General features: G+C 46.1%; 1 protein-coding gene across 2 annotated transcripts in view; it reads left to right on the top strand.

The window, feature by feature from the left end:
* Positions 1 to 12295: 12295 nt before the first annotated feature.
* The window catches only part of Sft2d2 (SFT2 domain containing 2), a 38438-nt gene continuing 30185 nt past the window's right edge, over positions 12296 to 20548 (top strand). Inside the window, exons 1-3 of one of the 2 annotated variants that reach the window (XR_008217953.1) lie at positions 12296 to 12433; positions 18254 to 18340; positions 18535 to 18620. Coding sequence is in view for 1 of the 2 variants with exons in the window: in XM_052737453.1 (XP_052593413.1) it covers positions 12371 to 12433; positions 18254 to 18340; positions 18535 to 18620 (236 nt within the window). In the remaining variant the exon portion in view is untranslated. The remainder of the gene's footprint in view (positions 12434 to 18253; positions 18341 to 18534; positions 18621 to 20548) is intronic. The other variant, XM_052737453.1, reaches the window with a different exon arrangement.

Here is a 20548-nt window from a genome sequence, read left to right as displayed (position 1 = left end):
TAACAACCGTTTATGAGGTATTAACAACTGTACAAGGTATTACAGATAATCTAGGGGAGATTTAAAGTGTGAGAGGATTTAGTGGCTTATTTTACGTTTTGGTCTTTGTGTGACTATGAACCAAATCTCCTATGACGACTGAGACAGCTTTTCATGGGGCCAAGGTCTACCAGAGAATACAAAAATAACTACAGGTTTTAGAAAAACAGTGATGGAATAATAAGGAGGATAATGAAAGGATCAACTTTAAAAATCAGTTCTGATTCAAAAGAAACTGTAGCGGGCCTTGACATTGTCTTTACCAATTTAACAAGGAACAAAAAGCTGGGTGATCTGTAAATTACCACTTTTGGTGAGATTACAAGGCAAACAAACTGAATTCCAAGGAATGTAAACCCCAAGGAGAAAAAGGACACAGACCTCTTTGTCTTCAGAACACAAGAGCAAGGCAGCCACCATCGCCACAGCATAAAGAAACATTAGCAGACATGTTACAAATTCTTCCTTTTTAACTATTTCTTCTATTTCTTCTATCTATCTATCTATCTATCTATCTATCTATCTATCTATCTATCTATCTATCTATTCTTTTTTTAAGACAAGGTTTCTCTGTGTAGACTTGGCTGTCCTGGACCTCATTCTGTAGACCAGGCTGGCCTCAAACTCAGAGATCCACCTGCCTCTGCCTATTGAATGCTGGGATTAAAAAGTGTGTGCCTGCCGGGCGGTGGTGGCGCACGCCTTTAATGCCAGCATTCGGGAGGCAGAGCCAGGTGGATCTCTGTGAGTTCGAGGCCAGCCTGGTCTCCAAAGTGAGTTCCAGGAAAGGCGCAAAGCTACACAGAGAAACCCTGTCTCGGGAAAAAAAAAAAAAAAAAAAACCAAAAAGTGTGTGCCACCGCTGCCTTTTATTTTTTTAAGATTATAATATAATTACATCATTTCCCCTTAGCTTTCCTCCCCTCAACCCTCCATATACTCCTCTTGGCTCTTTTTTCAAATTTATGACCTCTTTTTCGTTAATTGTTACATATATGTGCTTGGTGTGTGTGTGTGTGTGTGTGTGTGTGTGTGTGTGTGTGTGTCTGTGTGTGTGTGTGTGTCCTAAATATGTAAGTACAGTCTACTCGGTTGTGTAATACTTGAATGTATGTCCATTGGCATTGGATAACTAATGGGTGTGCTCTTCCCTGGGGAACATTTTTTTACTCGCTTTCAGCGTTCCTTAGTTTTCTGTAGTTCTCTGTGTAGGTCATTCTACAAATTCTTTTTTTTTCTTTTTTTTTTGGTTTTTCGAGACAGGGTTTCTCTGTGTAGCTTTGCGCCTCTCCTGGAACTCACTTGGTAGCCCAGGCTGGCCTCGAACTCACAGAGATCCACCTGGCTCTGCCTCCCGAGTGCTGGGATTAAAGGCGTGCGCCACCACCGCCCGGCCAATTCTACAAATTCTTAAAGGCTGTGTGTGGACTAGTGTGTCTTTGGGGTAGGTGGAAGTCTCAGGTAAACTTATTAACTTCTTTGGTTAAGGATGTCCCTCTTAGAGCTAAAGGCCTACACGTGGGAAAGAGCGGAGAAAAGCACCTGCAAGTCCTGGGTAGAGTTCAGGCATGCAGGATGTGACTGGGGACAGATACATAACTGCCTTCGTACCCCAGGCCTTCCTTTTGAAGGCTATAAATGCTGTAGGGTGCTGTGGGGGAAAAGCTGCAAACTGTTTTTCACCCTTCTTACATCTGACAAAGCCTACCTCCCCCAGGAAGAGGAGTGGAGATTACTTTCAGGACAGACAAAGAATGATTCCTACCAAAAGAAAGAGTAGAAGCCAAACTTGGCTGACCTGGATGAAGGGACTGAAATGCCGTATGGACCAGGGTTCCGTATGTGCACCACTAGAGGACTGCTGCCCCGGGTGGGGGGCGGGGCATGGAATTCTTCCTCACATGAGACCACTGATTTAGGGTAGTTTCCTGGTTTATTGCAGAATGAGGCGGTGTTGAGAAAGCCACACCCTGCCTAACCAGGTGCAAAGCCTGCCCAAGACAGAGTAGCCAAGGTCAACAGAAAACTTCCTGTTCCCACTGTGAGCCTAATGGTCACTAATTAACAAGGAAACCAGTCTATTGCTAAAGGAATAACGAGCGTGAATGCAGATCTCTGAATGGAGAGTAGGCATTTGGGGATCCCTTAAAGTTGAGGAAAGGGATAAGCGTTACTTTAAAACAAGTAGGCTTGCTGGAAAGCTAGGAAGCTGAGACGGGGGATCATTAGCTTAAGACCAATATGGGATGCAGAGTTCTTAAAGGATAGTTTGAACTACATGGTAAGACCCTTTCTGAAGAAACTCAAGGGCTGGAGATGCTGCTCTGTGGTTGAGTGTGAACATGCGTATGGGCATAAGTTTAATTCCCAGGACTGCAAAAGCAAAAATGGGCTGTTAGCTGGGACTTGTGGGAACAGTTATGCCCATGGGAACACCTTGTAATCATTTTGGTGATTTGAGAAGGAGAATACTCACTAACACAACAAGGCAAGCTGGAGCTTTCTATTGGTCACTTCTCACAGCTGTAAAATGTATTATGAATAGCAAAAGTGTTCCTGATAATGCTTATTCTAGGAACTAGAGATATGCTGGTTTCTTTTTACTGAATTCTTTTTCTTTTGTTATGGTTTGAGAATATTACACTTGTATACAGTGTGTTTTGATCATATTCACTACCTACTTAATGCCCTCTGGGATTCACTCCTTCACAATTCATGTCTTTTTTTTTTTTTAACCCACTTGGTCCAATTAGTGCTGCCTCTATACCCATGAATGTGGGAGCACCCACTGGAGTGTGGTTGGCTCCCAGGGCCACACCCTTCAAACTGACTCCCCAGCAGTCATCAGTTGTTGACGGCTCCTCTGCTAGGGGTGGGAGCGTGAGTCTCTCCCACCTTCATGCTGGAATGCTGCCTGGCTTGATTGTGTGCAGGCAGCCATAGCCGCAGTGAGTCCATGAGTCCCATCATGGCCAGAAGACACTGTGACCCTGCCTGGTGAACTTCTAACATGCCTAACGTAGCTTCTCTCCGTGGTTCATAAAACACCCAAATCTTTGCAGATCTTTCCTCTGGGTGTGCACATAAGTTAAACAAGTATTTGCCATATAGCTTAGGAGGGCAGGCGGGACTTGGGGGAAATCAGCCTATTCTGGTACCATTTTGAGAAAAACTACTGGGAGGTTCGTTTTGGTCTGGACTAGTGTTACAGTGACAGGGCTCTGTGGGTAGGGCATGGGCACTGAGTGTCCCAGACCAAACCCCATTTCTTGGCTTGGGTCTCCAAAGCCGACTCAGAAAAGCAGGAAGAAGCTGGTAATTGGAAAAGTGAAGGACAGCAGAGAGTAGAGAGAAATAAGGGAGAAAAGAACAAATGTGTAATGAATGAGTAGGTCCCTGCTGTGATCGAGTGGAGCTTAATCTTGCCAGTCTTCTGAGATGCTGGAACACACATAGGTTGCTTCACCAAAGGAGGGGAAGCTGGGCCACTTACATTCCTATCCCATAGCTGGCATGGGATCCAGAGTGAGGGCTCTGTTTTGCCAAATGCCCATCACCTACCTACATGACACATGCATGCATGCTTGTGCACGCCTAGAAGAGAGAAGCTGTCCCCATTCCAGGATGTCCACTCATAATGCAGGAGGAGACAAGGATAGACGGGGAGGCTGAGATGGGTACCGGCAGCCCTTGCCTGCTACAAACCCTAAAAGTTCATGTATTGTAAAGCAGTTGCCTTGCGATGCTATTGGAAGAGTCTGTTCTTATACTTCCCAGGTCTATCTATGCATTTCTGAACTTAGCTTGTTTTATCCCCGTGTACACAGTTGTCCCTTTACAAGACCTCAATTCTAGTGGGTGCTGACATTCCTTGGCGTGTGTCTGTCTGGCTCCAGCCTCCGCCTCTGTTGTCACCTTGCTGTGTCCTGTCTCCTCTGCTCTTTACTGCCTTTAGCACTGAGCTAAATATGAGACTCATCTCTAGTTCTGGTTATTTAAAGCACTTATGTGGGCATAATTCTTTTTTAGCCATCTACGGTAACATTCACAGCTCCCAGGGGTTAGGGTATGGACACCTTTAGGGACCATTTTTCAGTTTAACCACACTATGAGAAGATTTATTTATTTAGTGTGCATGGTGTATGTGTGTGTACATGGTGTGTGTGTACATTGGTGTACTAGTGTGCATGCACATGTGTGTGGAGGCCAGAGGTTGATATTGGGTATTTACTCCTCCTCATCTTATTTTCTTTCTTTTTTTTTAAAAGCAAACTCTTTTTTTGTTTTTTTAAAGATTTTTTTTTTTTAAGATTTATTTATTTATTATGTATACAATGTTCTGCCTGCGTGTATGCCTGCAAGCCAGAAGAGGGCACCATATCTCGTTGATGGTTGTGAGCCACCATGTGGTTGCTGGGAATTGAACTCAGGACCTCTGGAAGAACAGCCAGGGCTCTTAACCTCTGAGCCATCTTCTGAGGCAGGGTTTTTCACTGAGCCTGGAGCTCATTAATTTGCTAGGTCCCCAGGCTTGTGTGGCAGATACTTTAACAACTGAGTCATCCAGCTCCCGGGTTCCAGTTTTGTTTGTTTGTTTTTGACAAGGTCTCCCTGTAGCAGAGACTGCTGAGGAACTTGCGATCCTCTTGCCTCTGCCTCCTGTGTGCCGGGCTTGTCAGCATGCACCACCAAGCCCAGCGGCGATGAGCTCGTAAGCAGGGCAAACACTCAGTCGGACTTAGAGCTTCCAGAGTCTTTCAGGACATGGTGTGGCACAGTCAGAGCGAACGCCCCCGAGCCACTGTTAACTTAGGTTGAAATAGGGCAGGAAGAACAGTGAATCAGTGACGCTCCATCAGGAGGGCAGCTTGGAAGCTTGTTAGGACAGGGCCCCAGAGCCTCAGAAACCCAGAGGTGGGTATTTAACCCTCCTTCCACCACCCTCGTGGTTTGTTTTGTTTTGTTTTTTGAGACAGTATCTCTGTGTAGTCCTGGCTGGAACTCTGTATGTAGATAGAGAGTTGGTCTCTAACTCACAGAGATCCATCTGCCTCTGCCTCTGCCACTACACCTGGCTCCACTTCTGAGCTTTCGAACCCCTCCTTCCCGTACACAAACATAACATTTTTATTTTAGAGGCCATCACCCTATTTTCCTTCTCGCTGCCCAAACCACATGGCTGGAGGCTGAGGAGTGGTACCTGTACCTCCTCCTGTGTGTGCTTGGAAAGCATTATTTGGTTTGGGGGCTTTTTGATGAATAAAAACAGTACCACCATTGACAAAACAGTGTTATATGTTTTGTTTTATTATTCAGGGAGGTGAGTTAGGAAGAAGTTAGAAAGAAGCAGTGGAAACCCAGAGGGACGTAGTCTACCTACAGGCATGTCCGACCTCTTGACATTGAGACAGGACATTGCCATCTATAGAGGTCATGATCCAGAACTGTGTCCAGTAACTCTGGACATTAGTTACTGCCAAATTGCAAATGTTTACCGTTTTGAGTTCGATCGAATTCACAGTTGTCCTTGGCTGCATCCAGCCTGCTAACTGTGGGTGGGGGATTCTGAAAGGAGAATCTTAAGATGATGGGTGTTTGGTTTAAGATCATCTGTAGGTGCATTGGGACCCTGGTGTTGTTGGGGTTAGACTTGGACACATTTAGGGAAAGGAAAGAATAGACCCTTGTTACACTATGCAAGAATAATTATTCATGGGTTGAGGAAATGTGGTCACTATGCCAAGCACTTAAAAAGTGGCATTACAGACTGGGGGCTGACTCACTTGGTAAAGTGCTTCCTACGTAAGCATGGGGACCTGAGTTCAATCCTCAGCCATTACATAAAAACCCTCACACTTCGGTAATCCCAGAGGTAGAGACAGGGGGATCCCTAGTCAGTGTAGCTGAATCAGTGAGCTCCAGGTTCAGTGAGAGACTTTGTCTCAAAAAATAAGGTAGAGAGGGATAAAGACACCTGACCACTATGGCATATACGTGCGCATACATCCATGAACACACACAACTCTAAAACAAGAATGGCTCTATTATAGTAGCAATGATCTTCCTTACAATAAAAGTATACAATTTAGTGATTCTTAGTTATGTAAACAACCATTACCACCATTTAATTTAACATTTTAATCATCCCATTAGTCGCTCATTACCCCTCCCTCCATCCCAGCTCTACTAGGCAGCCACTAATCCACTCATGGATCATGTTTCATGGATCTGTCTATTTGGGACATTCACATAAATGGACATAAACATGCAATCTTTTGTTATGGCAGTGCCATCTAAAGCAAAAGAAACTAACCCGTGGTGTCATTTGCCCAAGAGTGAGCCTGATGCGTTTGTTCTGGAGAGTTCTGAAGAGGCCGTCCTCTCTATTCATTGAACAGCAAATGTGGCATGGACAATGAATGGGGAACTCTTGGCATTCTTTTGTAGGAGTCTCACAAGGGAAGAAATTGTTTTTCTGACCCTTTGACTCAGAACGGCACACAAAGCCACACATAGATGTTCTCAACCCATGCTCACATGTTGTTTTCAACATTTTAAAGGGGAGGAGGTGTTGTTTTCAACTCTTTGCTGTCTAGTTACTACATCTTACCCACACATATACTTACTGTCCTGAGTCAGGGGCATGCATGGGCGATGAAGGGAAGAGAGGGAGCATGGTATAAGATCAAAACTATGCTGTCAGCTAAGCTTGCAAGAGTTAATTACGTTGGGAGTATAACTGTGATAAGACAGATTCCATAGCTTTTCTTAAAGGGCAGTTGATTTTGATCAGGCTGAGCACACAGTATGTAAACACAATGAGCACGTGGTTCTAAGTGACCTCAAAGCACATTACTAACTTGGTCACAGGCTGGGCCAAAGTCTGGTTTGCAAAAATGCAAGCCACAGAGGCGTTTCTCAGAAAAATCATCCCTGTATTTGCTTACTGGCTTCTTTCTCTTACTATGATTTCAAGGTTCATCCATGGTGCATGGATGAGCATTCCCTTCCTATTATGGAATAAGACTCCATCACATGGATAAATTACCTTTTATTTGTCCATCATTTATGGGTCATTGTACTATTTATACTTTTTGTCTATCATTAATAAAGCTTCTATGAACATTTGTGCACTTTAAAAAATGGGCTTATAGTTTTGCTGTTCTTGGTAGAAATCTGAGAGTAGAATTGTAGGGTCATATGTATTTCTATTTTTTAACTATTGGGGAACAGCCATTTTGGTTTCCCACGTGGCTTTCCCATTGAATATTTTTACAAGCAGTGTGTGAGGGGCTCAAAGTCTGCCATGCCTTCAGTAGCATGTGTTCTGTTTCTCTACCACAGCTAATCTCAGGGGCCAGGGAGCTCCCTCGTTGTGTTTTGGCTTGGCTTCCTGTAATGACTAAATGGTGCGGTCACCTTTTCATGTGTTTACCAGATGGTTGTGTATCCTCTCAGAAAATGTGTCTATTCAGAGTCTTTGACTATTTTAAAAATTGGTTGTCTTTTGTTATTGAAGTAGAGAATTCTTCTGCATTCTAGATGCAAGTCCTATGAGTTGTTTTCACTTTGTGTGTGTGTGTGTGTGTGTGTGCGCGCGTGTCCTTTGAGTACACACAGAGGCTTTTAATTTCTATGAAGTTTGTTGTATTCTCTCACAGAGATCCATCTGCCTCTGCCTCCTGAGTGCTGGGATTAGATTGCACTACCACGCCAGGCTTCGTGCTTGTGCTTTAAGTATTTTATCTAAAACAGCATTGTTGCCCAAACCAAGGTCAAGATTTATTCTTATACAAGATCATAACTGTTTTATGACCATTAGCTCTTACATTAGGTCTATGATCCATTTTGGCTTAGGTTTTGTTTGTGGTATAAGGAAAGAGTCCAACTGCATTCTTTTGCATATGGACATCTAATTGTCTTAACATCATTTATTGAAATGATATGCCAGGCATTTGATGCCATCTACCTCCTTTTTACCCCATAAAGCCCTATGGGTAACCTGGCGTGGTGGTTTAATCTCAGTACTTGGGAGGCAAAGGCAGGTGGATCTCTGAGTTCTAGGGCTGCCTGGTCTACAAAGTGAGTTCCAGGACAGACAGGGCTACACAGAAAAAAAAAACAAAACAAAACACCCTGTCTCCAAAAACAAAAACAAACAAATAACACCACCACCAACCAACCAACCAACCAACCAACCAACCAAAAAACCCTATGGCCAGATATTATTCCCTCGTCACCAATGAAGACACCAAATCTTAGAAAGATCAAATAATCTGCCTGTAGCCATATGACTGATGAATGCAGGCATCTATACTTGAACTCATGTTCTTCTGACTCCAGATACTATGTTATGCTTTAAAAGCATTTTATAAACTATAAAGCAACAGTGTAGAGATGCCTTGTTGAAACCCTGAAGAGATGGGGAATGTTTAAAGAGAGAGAGAGCTGACAGCCCAGTGCTGAGAAAAAGAAGAAACAGAGGCAGAGGACTGCTTGTATCTGTGGGTTCATAAGAACAGTGGTTCTCGGATGTTTCTATTTTATATACACGCTTTTCAACTAGGACAACTGCTATCTTGCCTTTGTGACTATCGTATATGTGATCCACATAAAAGTCCCCATTAAGGCACCCAGAGCACAGAATTGAGGAAGAATACCAACATTTGGTCTCGGTAAGTGCCCACTTTCTTTAACATCATGTTAGAAAAGCACTAGTGATCGAAAGACCCTTCCTAAGAAGTGTGTATACCAATACATCCAATTATACAAATTATTATGTGCCATGCATTAGATACTGTCCAAGCATCTACAGTTTTCATGTTGATACTGTTTTGTTCTCTCCTCATTTCCCTGAAATGGTCCAAAATCTCATCACAGGATTGCCATTTGTAACTTTATCTACTTTAAGAGTAGGAACTGCATATTCCCTTAACAGCACATAGCTCTCTGACGTTTTTCAATGAATAATAGACTAATATAAAGCATGAATCAGAAATCCTGTGAGCAGTGGGGTAGAAGGTTAGTTTTAAGACATTTACGTAGGATTCTCCTAGAATATTAGATGACTATTTCAGCAAAGGCACAGAGGTACACCGGGCTCTAGTGAAAATGTTCCCATTCAGCCTGTCTCCTTTAAAGCAGGCTCTGCAATCAGCTGTCAGTGCTTCCTCTTTCTAGCGTAGGCCAGCTTGGTCTCAGGAATTCCACTCAGGGAAGGTTTTTCTGAAGTAAGAGTTATGTACATCAATCCTGTGGCTTGATAGGCACTTCTTCCTCCTGCTTCAGGCTGGAATTTTTCATCTGTTGCCGGCCCTTCAGCATCGCCTGAACACAAAGACCGAGCACACATACATTGACAGGAAGCTTGTTTTCCTTGTTTTGAAACAGAAAGTTCTTGTCCTCTTAATATCTTGAACACATTTATGTTTCCTGTGGGATAACTTGGTGTCCTTTGCCTGGGTCACTTAGAGTGAATCATAGCCCTAAGATTTTCAGGGCCTGCAAGCCCATATGTCATCTTTAAGTATTTAAAAATTAAAAAGGTATCTAGCTATATAATCATTAAATTATGTTTCATCCTCCACCATCAACAAACATGCATAAAGTGATGGCTTTAATGTGATTGAAAATTGGCAAAATATCAGAGATGGTTGAATTCGATCAGTATCAGTACAATTTTAGAATATATTACAGTAGTGATGAATTCCATTTCAAAATAAAATAAATTTTTTTTATATTTTAAGAAAATTTCCTAGCATATTCCAAATTCCCTGTGGAAGATAAAGGTAACAAATAGAGCATATTTAACATATGCTAATAAGTTAAATTGCTACACAGAGCTGAACATTTTTGACTCTTTGAAACAGTAATTTTGTTAGCTTTTTGACACGGATGCTTTTTGTGATTCAGTCTCGTGTTCAATGCTTTAGAATCAGTGTCATGAGTCTTGTGAGTTATGTCTGAATCTACACGTATACACATTTAAGAAAAATGTCACAAAATCAAATATCCCTTGACCTCTGTGTGAACTGTTGGGGACACTGCACTAATCTGAGAGTACTTCTGGAACTTTAAATGTCAGTGTGATCAGAGACAAGGGAACAAACGCTCAGCCCTCCTGGGAAGTGCAATACTGCTGTGTAAGAATCTACTGCGTTCAAGGAATCTGAGAGGAGGGACCTGCCAAGGTAGCTAGACTTTTACCTGAGCAGTCCCATACACTGGGATCTGAGACAGGAGATGTGAAGACTCACTTGCTGGGGCCAGTTATTCAGAGAAGGTTGTATCATGTTAGGAGCTTGAGTGTGAGATCTCAAGTAAGAGGTGTGCTCATGTGTCCATTAAAATATTTGTGTGTATGTGTTTACAATTTGCAAGTCCCCAAAAGCATTGCTCAAGAGAACAACCCTGTCCCTCTCTGCTCTAAGGGCACTGGTGATCCTAGGCCATGGAGTGAGGTTAAAGAGATGATTTTTCTATCCAAACTCTTATTTCAGTGACTACAGCAATAGGCATGGGAGAGGAGCATGGTCACTCAGCTAACACAAACAAGCCTTGCCTGCTGCCTTGTCACGGTCATCTGAAGGGCCATTCCGCTCACTGGCTGTTCATTTTTAGGCCTGCAGAAGATAGAATGAAGTTTTCCATTCATTTCTTCAGTCAATAAGTGTTTGTCAAGCATCCCGTTTTCCAGATGTTATTTGTGAAGATCTCGCAATGTAGAGGACACGGACTTGAACATGTATGATAATATTGTGAGCCAGGCATGTAGATGTGCTTACAAGTGCTACTGGGGCACAGAGGAAAGAACAGCTGCCCATGCCAGTGTTGGGTGGCTTGGAAAAACTTCAGAGGTGTTAGAATAAGGACAGCTTCCACTAAATTCTAAGTGCCCTCTTTACTCCAGACCTGTCTATCTAGTTATGTTTAGTTCCCATAGTCACTTGTGGAAATCATTATGCTCACTTTACATTGCAGAAGTAAACAGCCAGGGATCAGAAAGGCTAATTAGCTACTTGTTCAAGGCCACACAGGTGGTAAATGATAGAGTTGCAGTTCCCAGATCCTCCTGACTCCAGTGGATGGACTGCACTGTGTTCTGATGTTTGACCTCTCCAAAGATGTGTAAGAACGTCACTGGAGAGCATGGGAGGTAAGGTCGTCGGGCAAAAGCAGTAGCAATTGATCTCAAAGGTCTACCTTACGCATTTACTCAAGAAGCACGCTGAAAAGCATTCTCACAAGGATGAGGCCGCAGAGGCGGTGAAGCAGGAGTGCCCTGATGGTGTGAATGGGGGTCTGTGAATAACCCTTTGCTTAGTTACTAGTCATTTCCCCTAACCTCTTGGTTAGAATGTGGATTCTCCCATCAGCATTCTTACTCTCCAGCAATTGTTGGAGGGAGTATGGAGGAGGTTATGAGAAATCTTTTAGTGGGTGTTTCTGAAGTTCTCTCTACGGCCTCCTTTCCCTTTTGGGGAAGCAGGGACAGTGCTGGGAACTGAACCCAAGGTCTTGCTCGTTCTAGGCAGCCTCTCACTGAGCTACACTTCGGTCTTGGTATTTTTCTGAGCCAATTTAATCTTAATTTGGTTCTCCAGATTTCCGCAGCAACCAGTGTTCTAGGTGAGCAAACTTCTGTCTAGCCTGTAAGATTCCATGAGCTCATATGGATTCTGTTACATAGCCTCAGTAATGATTCAGCCTGATTAGAAGTAAGGCATCCACGAAACACAAAACTATCTGATTCTCCTCAGCCAATTTGTCATCTGTTTGTAGGCGTTGTGCAAGTCATATCTCCAGAGCCATTTCCCCTAGGAATTAGGGAGGAATTGCTGCTTTCACTGATACACACATTTGCACTGCCACAGCCTGTGGCACACTGATTTGTTCCAGTTAGCCTGGATAGTTTGTTTGTTCGTTTGTTTTTTTTTTTTTAAGATCTTCTGCGGTGTATACAGAACCACCAGCGGATTAACTTCAGCATCTGTGGGTAAGTCTGCACAAGGCCTCCCCTGCGTTCTTCCGGGCCCTGGCACGTGGTGGTGGTGCTCGGCGCTGGAACCAAAGCGTGAAGCCCGGGCGCGCAGCCAGTTTGGTGTTATGTATCTCTCCCAGCCGACTTCACCCCAACTCTCCAAGTCCGCCCCGGGTGACCCCGAGGAACTGGTGTAGGGGGCGTGTCTGGCGCGGGGCATGCCGGGCGGGCAGGTGGGCAGGTGCCTGGGCGGGGCGCGCCGTGGTTGGAGGCGGGCGGAGGGGCGGGGGCCATGCACCCGGAAGAGCGGCCCGCGGAGCTAAGGCGACAGGCGGCGGCTGGGGGCCCGACATGGACAAGCTGAAGAAGGTGCTGAGCGGCCAGGACACCGAGGACCGCAGCGGTCTGTCCGAGGTGAGCGCAGCCCTGGCAGCCAGGATTTCTTGGCCGGCTGCCCTGCTCCCCTCCCACTCGCGGCGCCGAGCTCAGCCGGGACAGTGCCACAGGTGGCAGCGCGGGGACTTTGCAGAGGGCGTGGCTCCCGATCCCTTCCCAACTTCCCCTCGGGAGGACAGGGGCTCTGGTGCGAGACCCGAGAAATCTTTGCGAGTGGAAGTGTGGGTCCCGGGGCCTCCTGGGTCCCCGGACCTGAACCCCCGCTCCTTCCCCCGCCACTGCAGCTGGACCGGCCAGGGCTCTCCCTTAGGAGCCGGGCGAGGCCGGCGGCCTTGGTGGAAGGAGCCCCTCCTGGATCACGGGCTGGCTGGCTTTGGTTGTGGGTTATGAGTTCCAGACCCGCCCTTATTCGTACTGCATAAGTAGTAGCGAAACTCCGTGAATGTCTGGTTAACAGGGACCTAGGAGGTCTCTGAGATTCCAAGGTTCATTCCTAGACTATAGATTCCCGAGCACCCCCGGAGACTGCCAGGGTGTTTGTTTTATTAGGGCTTTGATGGCTCGGAAACCTGCCCAATAAGGCCCTGTGCTCCAGAGCCACTGAGAATGTCTTATTTTAGGTGCTTTGGGAGTTTGTTTACATTTTCCTTTCTCGAAGACAGAGTTAACATTTTACTTGATGTATCCTTAGCCCCAGTTTCCCCTTCTGTGAAACAGGGGTGTTGAACAAGATGATACGACCTTTTCTCCTTGGAAACTGAGTTCCTCTCTAATATTTACTTGTGTTTCTCGTGGTTTTCCCAACATTCTGCTCTCACTTTTGTGGTTGATTTTGTTCTGAGTTTAGTCTTTGCAAAAACACACTTCAACGGGAATAAGAGTTTATTTTGAAGCCAAATAGAGCGACCATGGCCTCAGGGCAGATTCCGATGACTGCAAATTCAGTATTCCAACATAACAGTTGGATGCATTTTTATAGTAACAAAGTAATAAATCAAGGAACTTGCTAAGTGTATCAGTGGCAACACTAAGTAGGCGGTTACGGCAAAGTGGCAGAATCTCAGTTGTAGGATCTCCCTTGGCTACTCTAAAACCCATGGATTGTGGAAGCTTGGGTTTCATTAAGTTAAATTCCAAGTTGTTTTTACCTGTTAGTCACAGGTGCCCACGATATGACTGTTTAGGGGGAGCTAAAGAGAGCTGGAGTTTAGTTGCGATCAGACTCTGGACCTGCAACTTTCCAACCTCTCCACAATCATTAGGATTAGAATCAGTAATTTTTATGTTTAAAAAAAATTTCATTTATTATTTCTGGCTTCTTGTGAACTTTCCTATGAGATGAAGCCTAAGAAAGCCTCAGGACTTAGTTGACCCTCATTGTCATGTAAAGATAAGCTTCATAGAAGTCCACAAGCTGTTGCACAAAGTTGGGGCTGAAGCGGAGACTGGGCATAATGTTGGCAGTAAGTGTTCTTCATCTGTAGCAGTGGGTGGGCCTTTGGGAGTGAATAGTGTAGCACCATTTGAAAACAAATGCAAAGTTTCCCCCCCAAATCGTGAATGCCTGTGTGGAAACAGTGAAAGGCTTTTCCCTCCTCTTAAGCCCAGGCACATATTACATCTATTTTTAAAAGAGTGTTGGCTTCACTCTTGTTGGAAAACATTGTCAGTTTCCTCTTTCCTGGTAAGATTCCTGTTGATGTGCGTCATTCTGTGGCATTTCCAGGTCTTGAACTCCAGGAACTGTTCTGTAGCCAATAGGGTTCGTTGTCAGGGGTGTTTTGGCTTCCTGATCACTTACTAGGTCCGGCCTCCTTTTAAGTACTAACTAATGTGGGCACACTTTCCATGTTTGAGCCTGGAGAAACTGGAGGATTCTGTGGTGAAGTTCCTGTTTGTGTGGTTAGTTGGATGATGTTGCCTTCAAGTCTTTTCAGTTATATAACCCGAAGAGGTTGCCAGAGAAGTTCGAAAACATTTTATAATGTATTTTAATGCCAACTGTAACAGTATGTTTTGTTTCTTCTGTCCCTCCTAGGTAGCTATAAAGTTGGTAGAACTCTTAGTCACCGTCTATGCTAAGTCTTCTAATTGATACGCTGTCATCATAAACACCCTTAAGTCCTGGTTTCAGCGAGTCCTTTCTGAAAGAATAAGCTTTATGTTTTCTGGAAAGGGTTCTTGGGACAAGGAAGGTCTGAAGGGTGTCTAATCATAACGTGCAGGAATACAACAGCGTTCCTTCTCACCTCCTGGTTGCCAGCCCCACCTTCCTGGATAATCCTTAGCTCTGGCCCTTGGCAAGAACCCCTCTGCCTTCTCCATCCTGGAGTCAAAGGGACCTTTGTGTGTGCCTGCCAGTCAGGCAGCTTGTGATTCCCCACATTCCCTACACAATCTACCCAGGTACTGTTTTAACTCTTTTGATTTTGGAAACAAACTCTGTGCTAGCAGAGTTTCCAGAAACTACAGCTTAGAGAGAGATTTTCCATCAACTGAATTTGCTTTCATAAAATGGCAAAAAGTATTTTCCTTTCACTGAATCTGTTTAGAAGTTGAGCAAAAGCTTCCTCCTCTTTCCTTGACCAAGTGACAGAACAGACATATAGTGGGAAACATGGTGAATTATCCCTGCTCCCACCCTATGTCCCCCTCCCTGCTAAAGAAAAGGTAGCATTTAGATGGGTTCATCTTACGACATTTGTTGAACTGGTGTCTGAAGGTAAAAAGCAGGACCATGCTTTTTGGCAAAAATGCTTTCTCTTGCCAGTGATTTTATTTTATTTTTCTTTTTGGTTTTTTTGAGACAAGGTTTCTCTGTGTAGCCCTGGCCGTCCTGGAACTTGCTCTGTAGACCAGGCTGGCCTCGAACTCAGAGATCCACCTGCCTCTGCCCCCTGAGTGCTGGGGTTGTTTGCCACCACCACTGCCCGCCTAAATAGCCAGTGCTAGTCTCCCAGTCCATGGGACTCAGACCCAGTCTCCCACAGGACAGGCAGGGATACTCAGCACTGTACTAATGAGGATGACTGTCTCTTGCCAGTGATTTTACTGTCTACAAAGGCACGAGTCTCAGTATCTTGCTCTGACTCTGGAATGAACTTTGATACTTTGCAGTTCATCCCCCTAAACAGGAAAAAGGCTGGACTTTTTGAGTACGGCTGTTGATGCTGGTGACCCTCAGGCAGATTATTCGCTGCTCTGGTCCTCTTCTCTTCCTTTCCCTGGCCTGGTTCTTTCTACCTCGGCAAAGTACATGCCTGACTGGAAGAGTGGGAGCTGCTCATTGTCTTTTGCACTTGGGAGATGACATGGGTTAGTCAGAAGAGGTCTAACTTGATTGGCTAGGGCCCGGTAAAGCCTGGCAACAGCATCCTCTGGTTACTTTAGGGCCAGGGGGATTGGAACAGTCTCTTCAAGGTGGACAGGTGGCCTCTGCTTGGAAACACAGGGCTCAGTTGTCAGGTCCTGACATTGTGGTGCATGCCCTCCTTCTCTTTTAATATACACATATATTAAATGTGTGGATTATATATGTTAAATATAAGGAATGAATATATACACACACACATATGTGGAGAGAGAGGTTATAGTTACATCGTTTCCCCTTTCCCTTTCTTCCTCCCATACCCTCTCATATATCACCCTCCCTCCCCCTTGCTCTCTTTCAAATTCATGGCCTCTTTTAGTTGCTGCTGTTGTTGTTGTTATTGTTGTGTGTGTTTTTACTAAATACATAAACACCACCTGCTCAGTACATAATGATACTTGTATGTCTATGTTTTTGGGCTGACCATTTGGTATTGGATAACCAGTGCGTGTGCTCTTCCCTGGGGAGGACTGTTTCTCCTGCTCCCAGTATTCCTTAGTTGTCTGGAGTTGTCTACTTTTTCCCTTTCACATTAGCATGTCTGTTGGTGGTGTCCTTGTTCAGCTCATGTTTAGGCAGCTGTGTTAGTGAGATTTTTGAGGGTGTAGCTCCCGACATTTCTAGGAGACTCCCTGTTCCCCGGGCTTTTAGAGTTTTTCTGCCCCCTCTTCCACGGTGACCCCTGAGCCTTAGATGCTGGAGTGGTGTCATAGATGTGTCTGTTGGGACTGGGCTCCGACTCTGCATTTTGATTGGTGTGGTTTTCTGTAGTGCTCTCTGTCTCTTGCAAAGAGAAGTTTCCTTGATGAGTGAGGACTACACTTACCTGTGGGTATAAGGACAAATATTTGGAATGTAGTTAGAGACTGCTGCATGCCCCCTTTTTGAGGTGCTGGAGAGGGAACCCAAAGTCTCGCTCATGCTAGGCAAGTGCTGTACCTCTGAGCTACACCCCTAGCCCAGCCCAGCCCTAACTGTGCCTTCTCTTCAGGGTCTTTCTCTGTGCCAGGTTTCTGCAGGTGCTCGGTGTGTCTGTATGTGTGACATTACAATGTCACAGCGACTCTATGGAAGTGGAGAGAGAGCCTTTTTGATGACCCGAATTCCTTTCTTCTGGGTGGGGAACGGACCTTTCTGCACAGTACTTGTCACACCTAGGGAGCCTCATGGTCTTTTCTTCCAGCTTCTGGTTTGACAGGTTAGAAACTCGTCATTGAACCGGGGCCAGTCAGGGCCGAGGGAGTGGTCCTGCTCCCCTACCTTCCTCCATCTGTTGGGTGACAGTGTAGGAGGCAGCCTTCCTTACTCTGCGAGGCTGTGCTGCCTACGGAAGGGGAGCTCGGGTGTACAGATGCTGACCTGGCTCTGCCGATTGGGTTTGATCTCTCAGTGGCAGCTTCCTGTGTCCATCTGTGGGCAGTGAGCCCCCTTGCATCTTAAGGACAGTCTAGGAAGGCCTATGGTACAGTGGTTTGTCGTCTCTGACATGGGGAAGGGCCATGGAGATCTGCTCTCCAGCTTTTCTGCTTTAGTAGTTCTCCAGGAAATTTCGGCTTCCCTTGGACTTAACCTGGAAGAAGCATTAGTCATGCCAAGGATGGTAGAGAGTCGAGATGAGTGGGTAGTGATTGATTAGCTAAGATCTGGCTGACTGTGGCGGATTGGCTGTTGCTAGCACGGTGTAAGTAAGAATAAGTAGCAGGGATGCATCCTGAGAAGTTTGAGGGCCTTCTCCCTCTGAGGTGCCGGAAGTGTTGCAGCAACTTCTGCGGGTGGTCGGAGAGATAAGAGAACAAGGCCGGTGGACCAAACTGCCTTAGAGTCTGGTCCTTGTCTTCTCCCGTGACCCAGGCCCTGTCCTGTGACCCAGGCCCAGGCCCTGTCCTGTGACCCAGGCCCTGTCCTGTGACCCAGGCCTTGTCCTGTGACCCAGGCCCTATCCTGTGACCCAGGACCTATCTGGCAGAACCCTGCCCTTCCATTCTGCCTGGGCTGCAGTAAGGCTTTGGGCTGTGCTAAGGTTAGCCTCCCTGCCTGTGTTTGAAGCAGGAGATGCAGTAAACTTCTCTAAGCTGCTGGAGGGAAGAGTCAGGTCGATAGGAGTTCACAGCTCTGCTAAGAGCTGGATGTGATGGTTAGCTGTGAGTGTGTAAGCTTCCATGTTTCTTTCCTGTGTGTGTGTGTGTGTGTGTGTGTGTGTGTGTGTGTGTGTGTGTAAGTGCAGGTGGGCAGCACTCGTGTGGAAGCCAGGGGTCAGCCCGCAGGACTCCTCTCCTGCTTCCTTTCTGTGGTTTCCGGTGATGGAATGTACGTCCTCAGGTCTGCACTCCGGACCCCTTTGCCTGCTGAGCCATGTCGCCAGCTCTAAGTACCGTTTCTCTTGGTCCTTAAGACCATTTCCTAGTTAATTGTGAGTCTTCTTCATTTTCCGTAAATGTATGTATGCAATTGGTGTTTTGAAACTGCAGGTTGTGGAGGCGTCGTCCTTAAGCTGGGGCACCAGAATAAAAGGCTTCATCGCATGTTTTGCCGTAGGAATCCTCTGCTCATTGCTGGTAAGAGTTCCTTCCATACTTCCTGATTCTCGGCTCTATTCTTTTCCTTTTGCCTGCTTTTCTCTTTGCTGCTTCATGAAATTGAATGGTTGAGGTGGGGGGGGGGGGGAGAGATAGGAGGCCGGGAGGGCAGCTGTGTGGCTCTGGTGGGCGTGGCATTGCTGTGCTCACATGTCCTGTGCTTCCCGTTCTAGGGTACTTTCCTGCTGTGGGTGCCCAGGAAAGGACTGACCCTCTTTGCGGTGTTTTACACCTTGGGGAACATGGCATCAATTGGGAGGTAACCTTTTCCTTTTCTCCTTTTCCCAACCTTGCTGTTTATTGGATGATAAAATGTCCATCGTATTTGAGGGAGGAAGAAGAAGGATGCTTCGTACCTTTAAGGAGTTGGGAAGAAGGAGGAGTTTTGGCATGTATCACGTTCATATCCTCTTATTGCAAAACATCCTGTGTCTTAGTTTATCTTTCGCCCCTGGGAGAGGGCAGAAAACGGGTCACCACTTCTTCACCTGTGAGGGAACCACAGCACAAAGCATGGGGATGGTTTCCCCGAGGCACACAGTACGGCCAACCCTCCTGTGTTGGTTTCCCTGTCCTCAGAGACTGGCTGCAGCTGCTGCTTCTGACAGCCACGGGGTGGGCGAGGGACTGTGCGCCTGGGACGTGGTTACTGTGTAGTGCCGGACCATCCTGGGCTTGAGGACCAGGCTCCTGTGTCAGGGCATCTGATGGGTGCCCTCCAGGGGAGGTTAGCCGTTCTGCCCGCTTCAGGTGCACAGGTAGCTCCAGTCAACCACCTCCACCTGATGCTTCAGGCACACCTGTGCAGACAATGCCAGGCCTGCCTCTGGTGGGAAATGCTCGCCTGGCCCTATCAGAATGGACTTCAGGAACCCGACTGGGCCATCTTTCCTTCCCTGTCCCTCTCCCCCGCCATGTTTCTATAAATGACTTCAGAGTCCCGTGGGGAAAGGGTCCAGGAGTACAAGTTTTCCGCTGTTAACTCAGCCATAATAACTCAGTTGTTGTATTTCTTTTTTTTTTAAATATTTTTCTTTTTTTGTATATGAGTCTTTTGCCTGCATGTGTATCTGTTTGCCACACATATGCCTGGAGCCTGCGGAGGTCGGAAGAGGGCACCAGATCCCCTGGAACTGGATTTAGATACAGTTGTGAGCCACCATGTGGATGCTGGGAATTGAACCTTGGTCCTCTGCCAGAGCAGCCAGTGCTCTTAACCACTGAGCCATCTCTCCACCTCCTCTGTTGTCTTTTTTACTTGGCGTTCTTCCTTATCCCTGTGGCCATTTATCCCCACTGATTGATTTTGGAGTCATTGGGTAAGTCCTGTCGCCTCTGCTGGACTCAGAGACTACAAAAGACAGGCACACTGGATCTCTGTCGCCAGCGAGGCAGTGAGACATGGACCAGTGTCACAGCAGATAATGTGCAGAGAGGCTCTGTAGATGTAACCAACCGTCTTATTAAATAAGAAACACAGAGCCGATTCAGAGAAGAAAGCCAAGAGGTCAGAGCTAAGAGCCTCACCCTTCCTGCTTCAGCGATCCTCTTCAGTCAAGAGAGCTCTCCGAAAGGGAGCTACTTCCTGTGTGTTTGTCTTTATAGCCTTTCTGTTCTGCCTTCTCATTGGTTGTAAACCCAAACACATGACTGCCTCTGTAGAGACTTCCAGGTCTTCTATGGTTGGGATTGAGATTAAAGGCGTGTGTCTCCAATGCTGGCTGTGTCTTTTTACACACAGAGATCTACCTAGCTCTGTCTACCAAGTGCTGGGATTAAAGGTGTGCACCACCACCGCCACACTCTTGCTATGGCTCTAATAGCTCTGACCCCCAGGCAACTTTATTTATTATTATACAATTAAAATCACATTTCAGTACAAGTAAAATACCACCACAAGGCTCTGCGAGGGCTGACCTGACAGCGGGTCGGGGACGGCTTCCTAGCAAAGGTGGTACCTGGACTGCTCTCAGCTCTTGTCCATCTCCTCCTGCCTCAGCTACTCTGTCATATTCTGTTGGGTTGCCACACCCCCTTTTTGCCCCCCTCCAGGCTCTTTTCTTCTGAGCTATGGGACCTTCGTATGAGCCCCCCATGTGGCTCCCTGCCCCCTCTCTGCAGGTGGAATCCAGACTTGGTGCTTCTTCCCAGGCCAGTCTCTCTGTCTGTGGTCCTGCCCATCTCTGC

This window comes from Peromyscus californicus, unplaced genomic scaffold (genome assembly GCF_007827085.1).
Source record: "Peromyscus californicus insignis strain IS unplaced genomic scaffold, ASM782708v3 Scaffold_14__1_contigs__length_90479793_seg_2, whole genome shotgun sequence".
Taxonomy (NCBI): Eukaryota; Metazoa; Chordata; class Mammalia; order Rodentia; family Cricetidae; genus Peromyscus; species Peromyscus californicus.
Note: the sequence above shows the minus strand (reverse complement) of the source record. Positions and strands in the feature narration are given on the sequence as shown.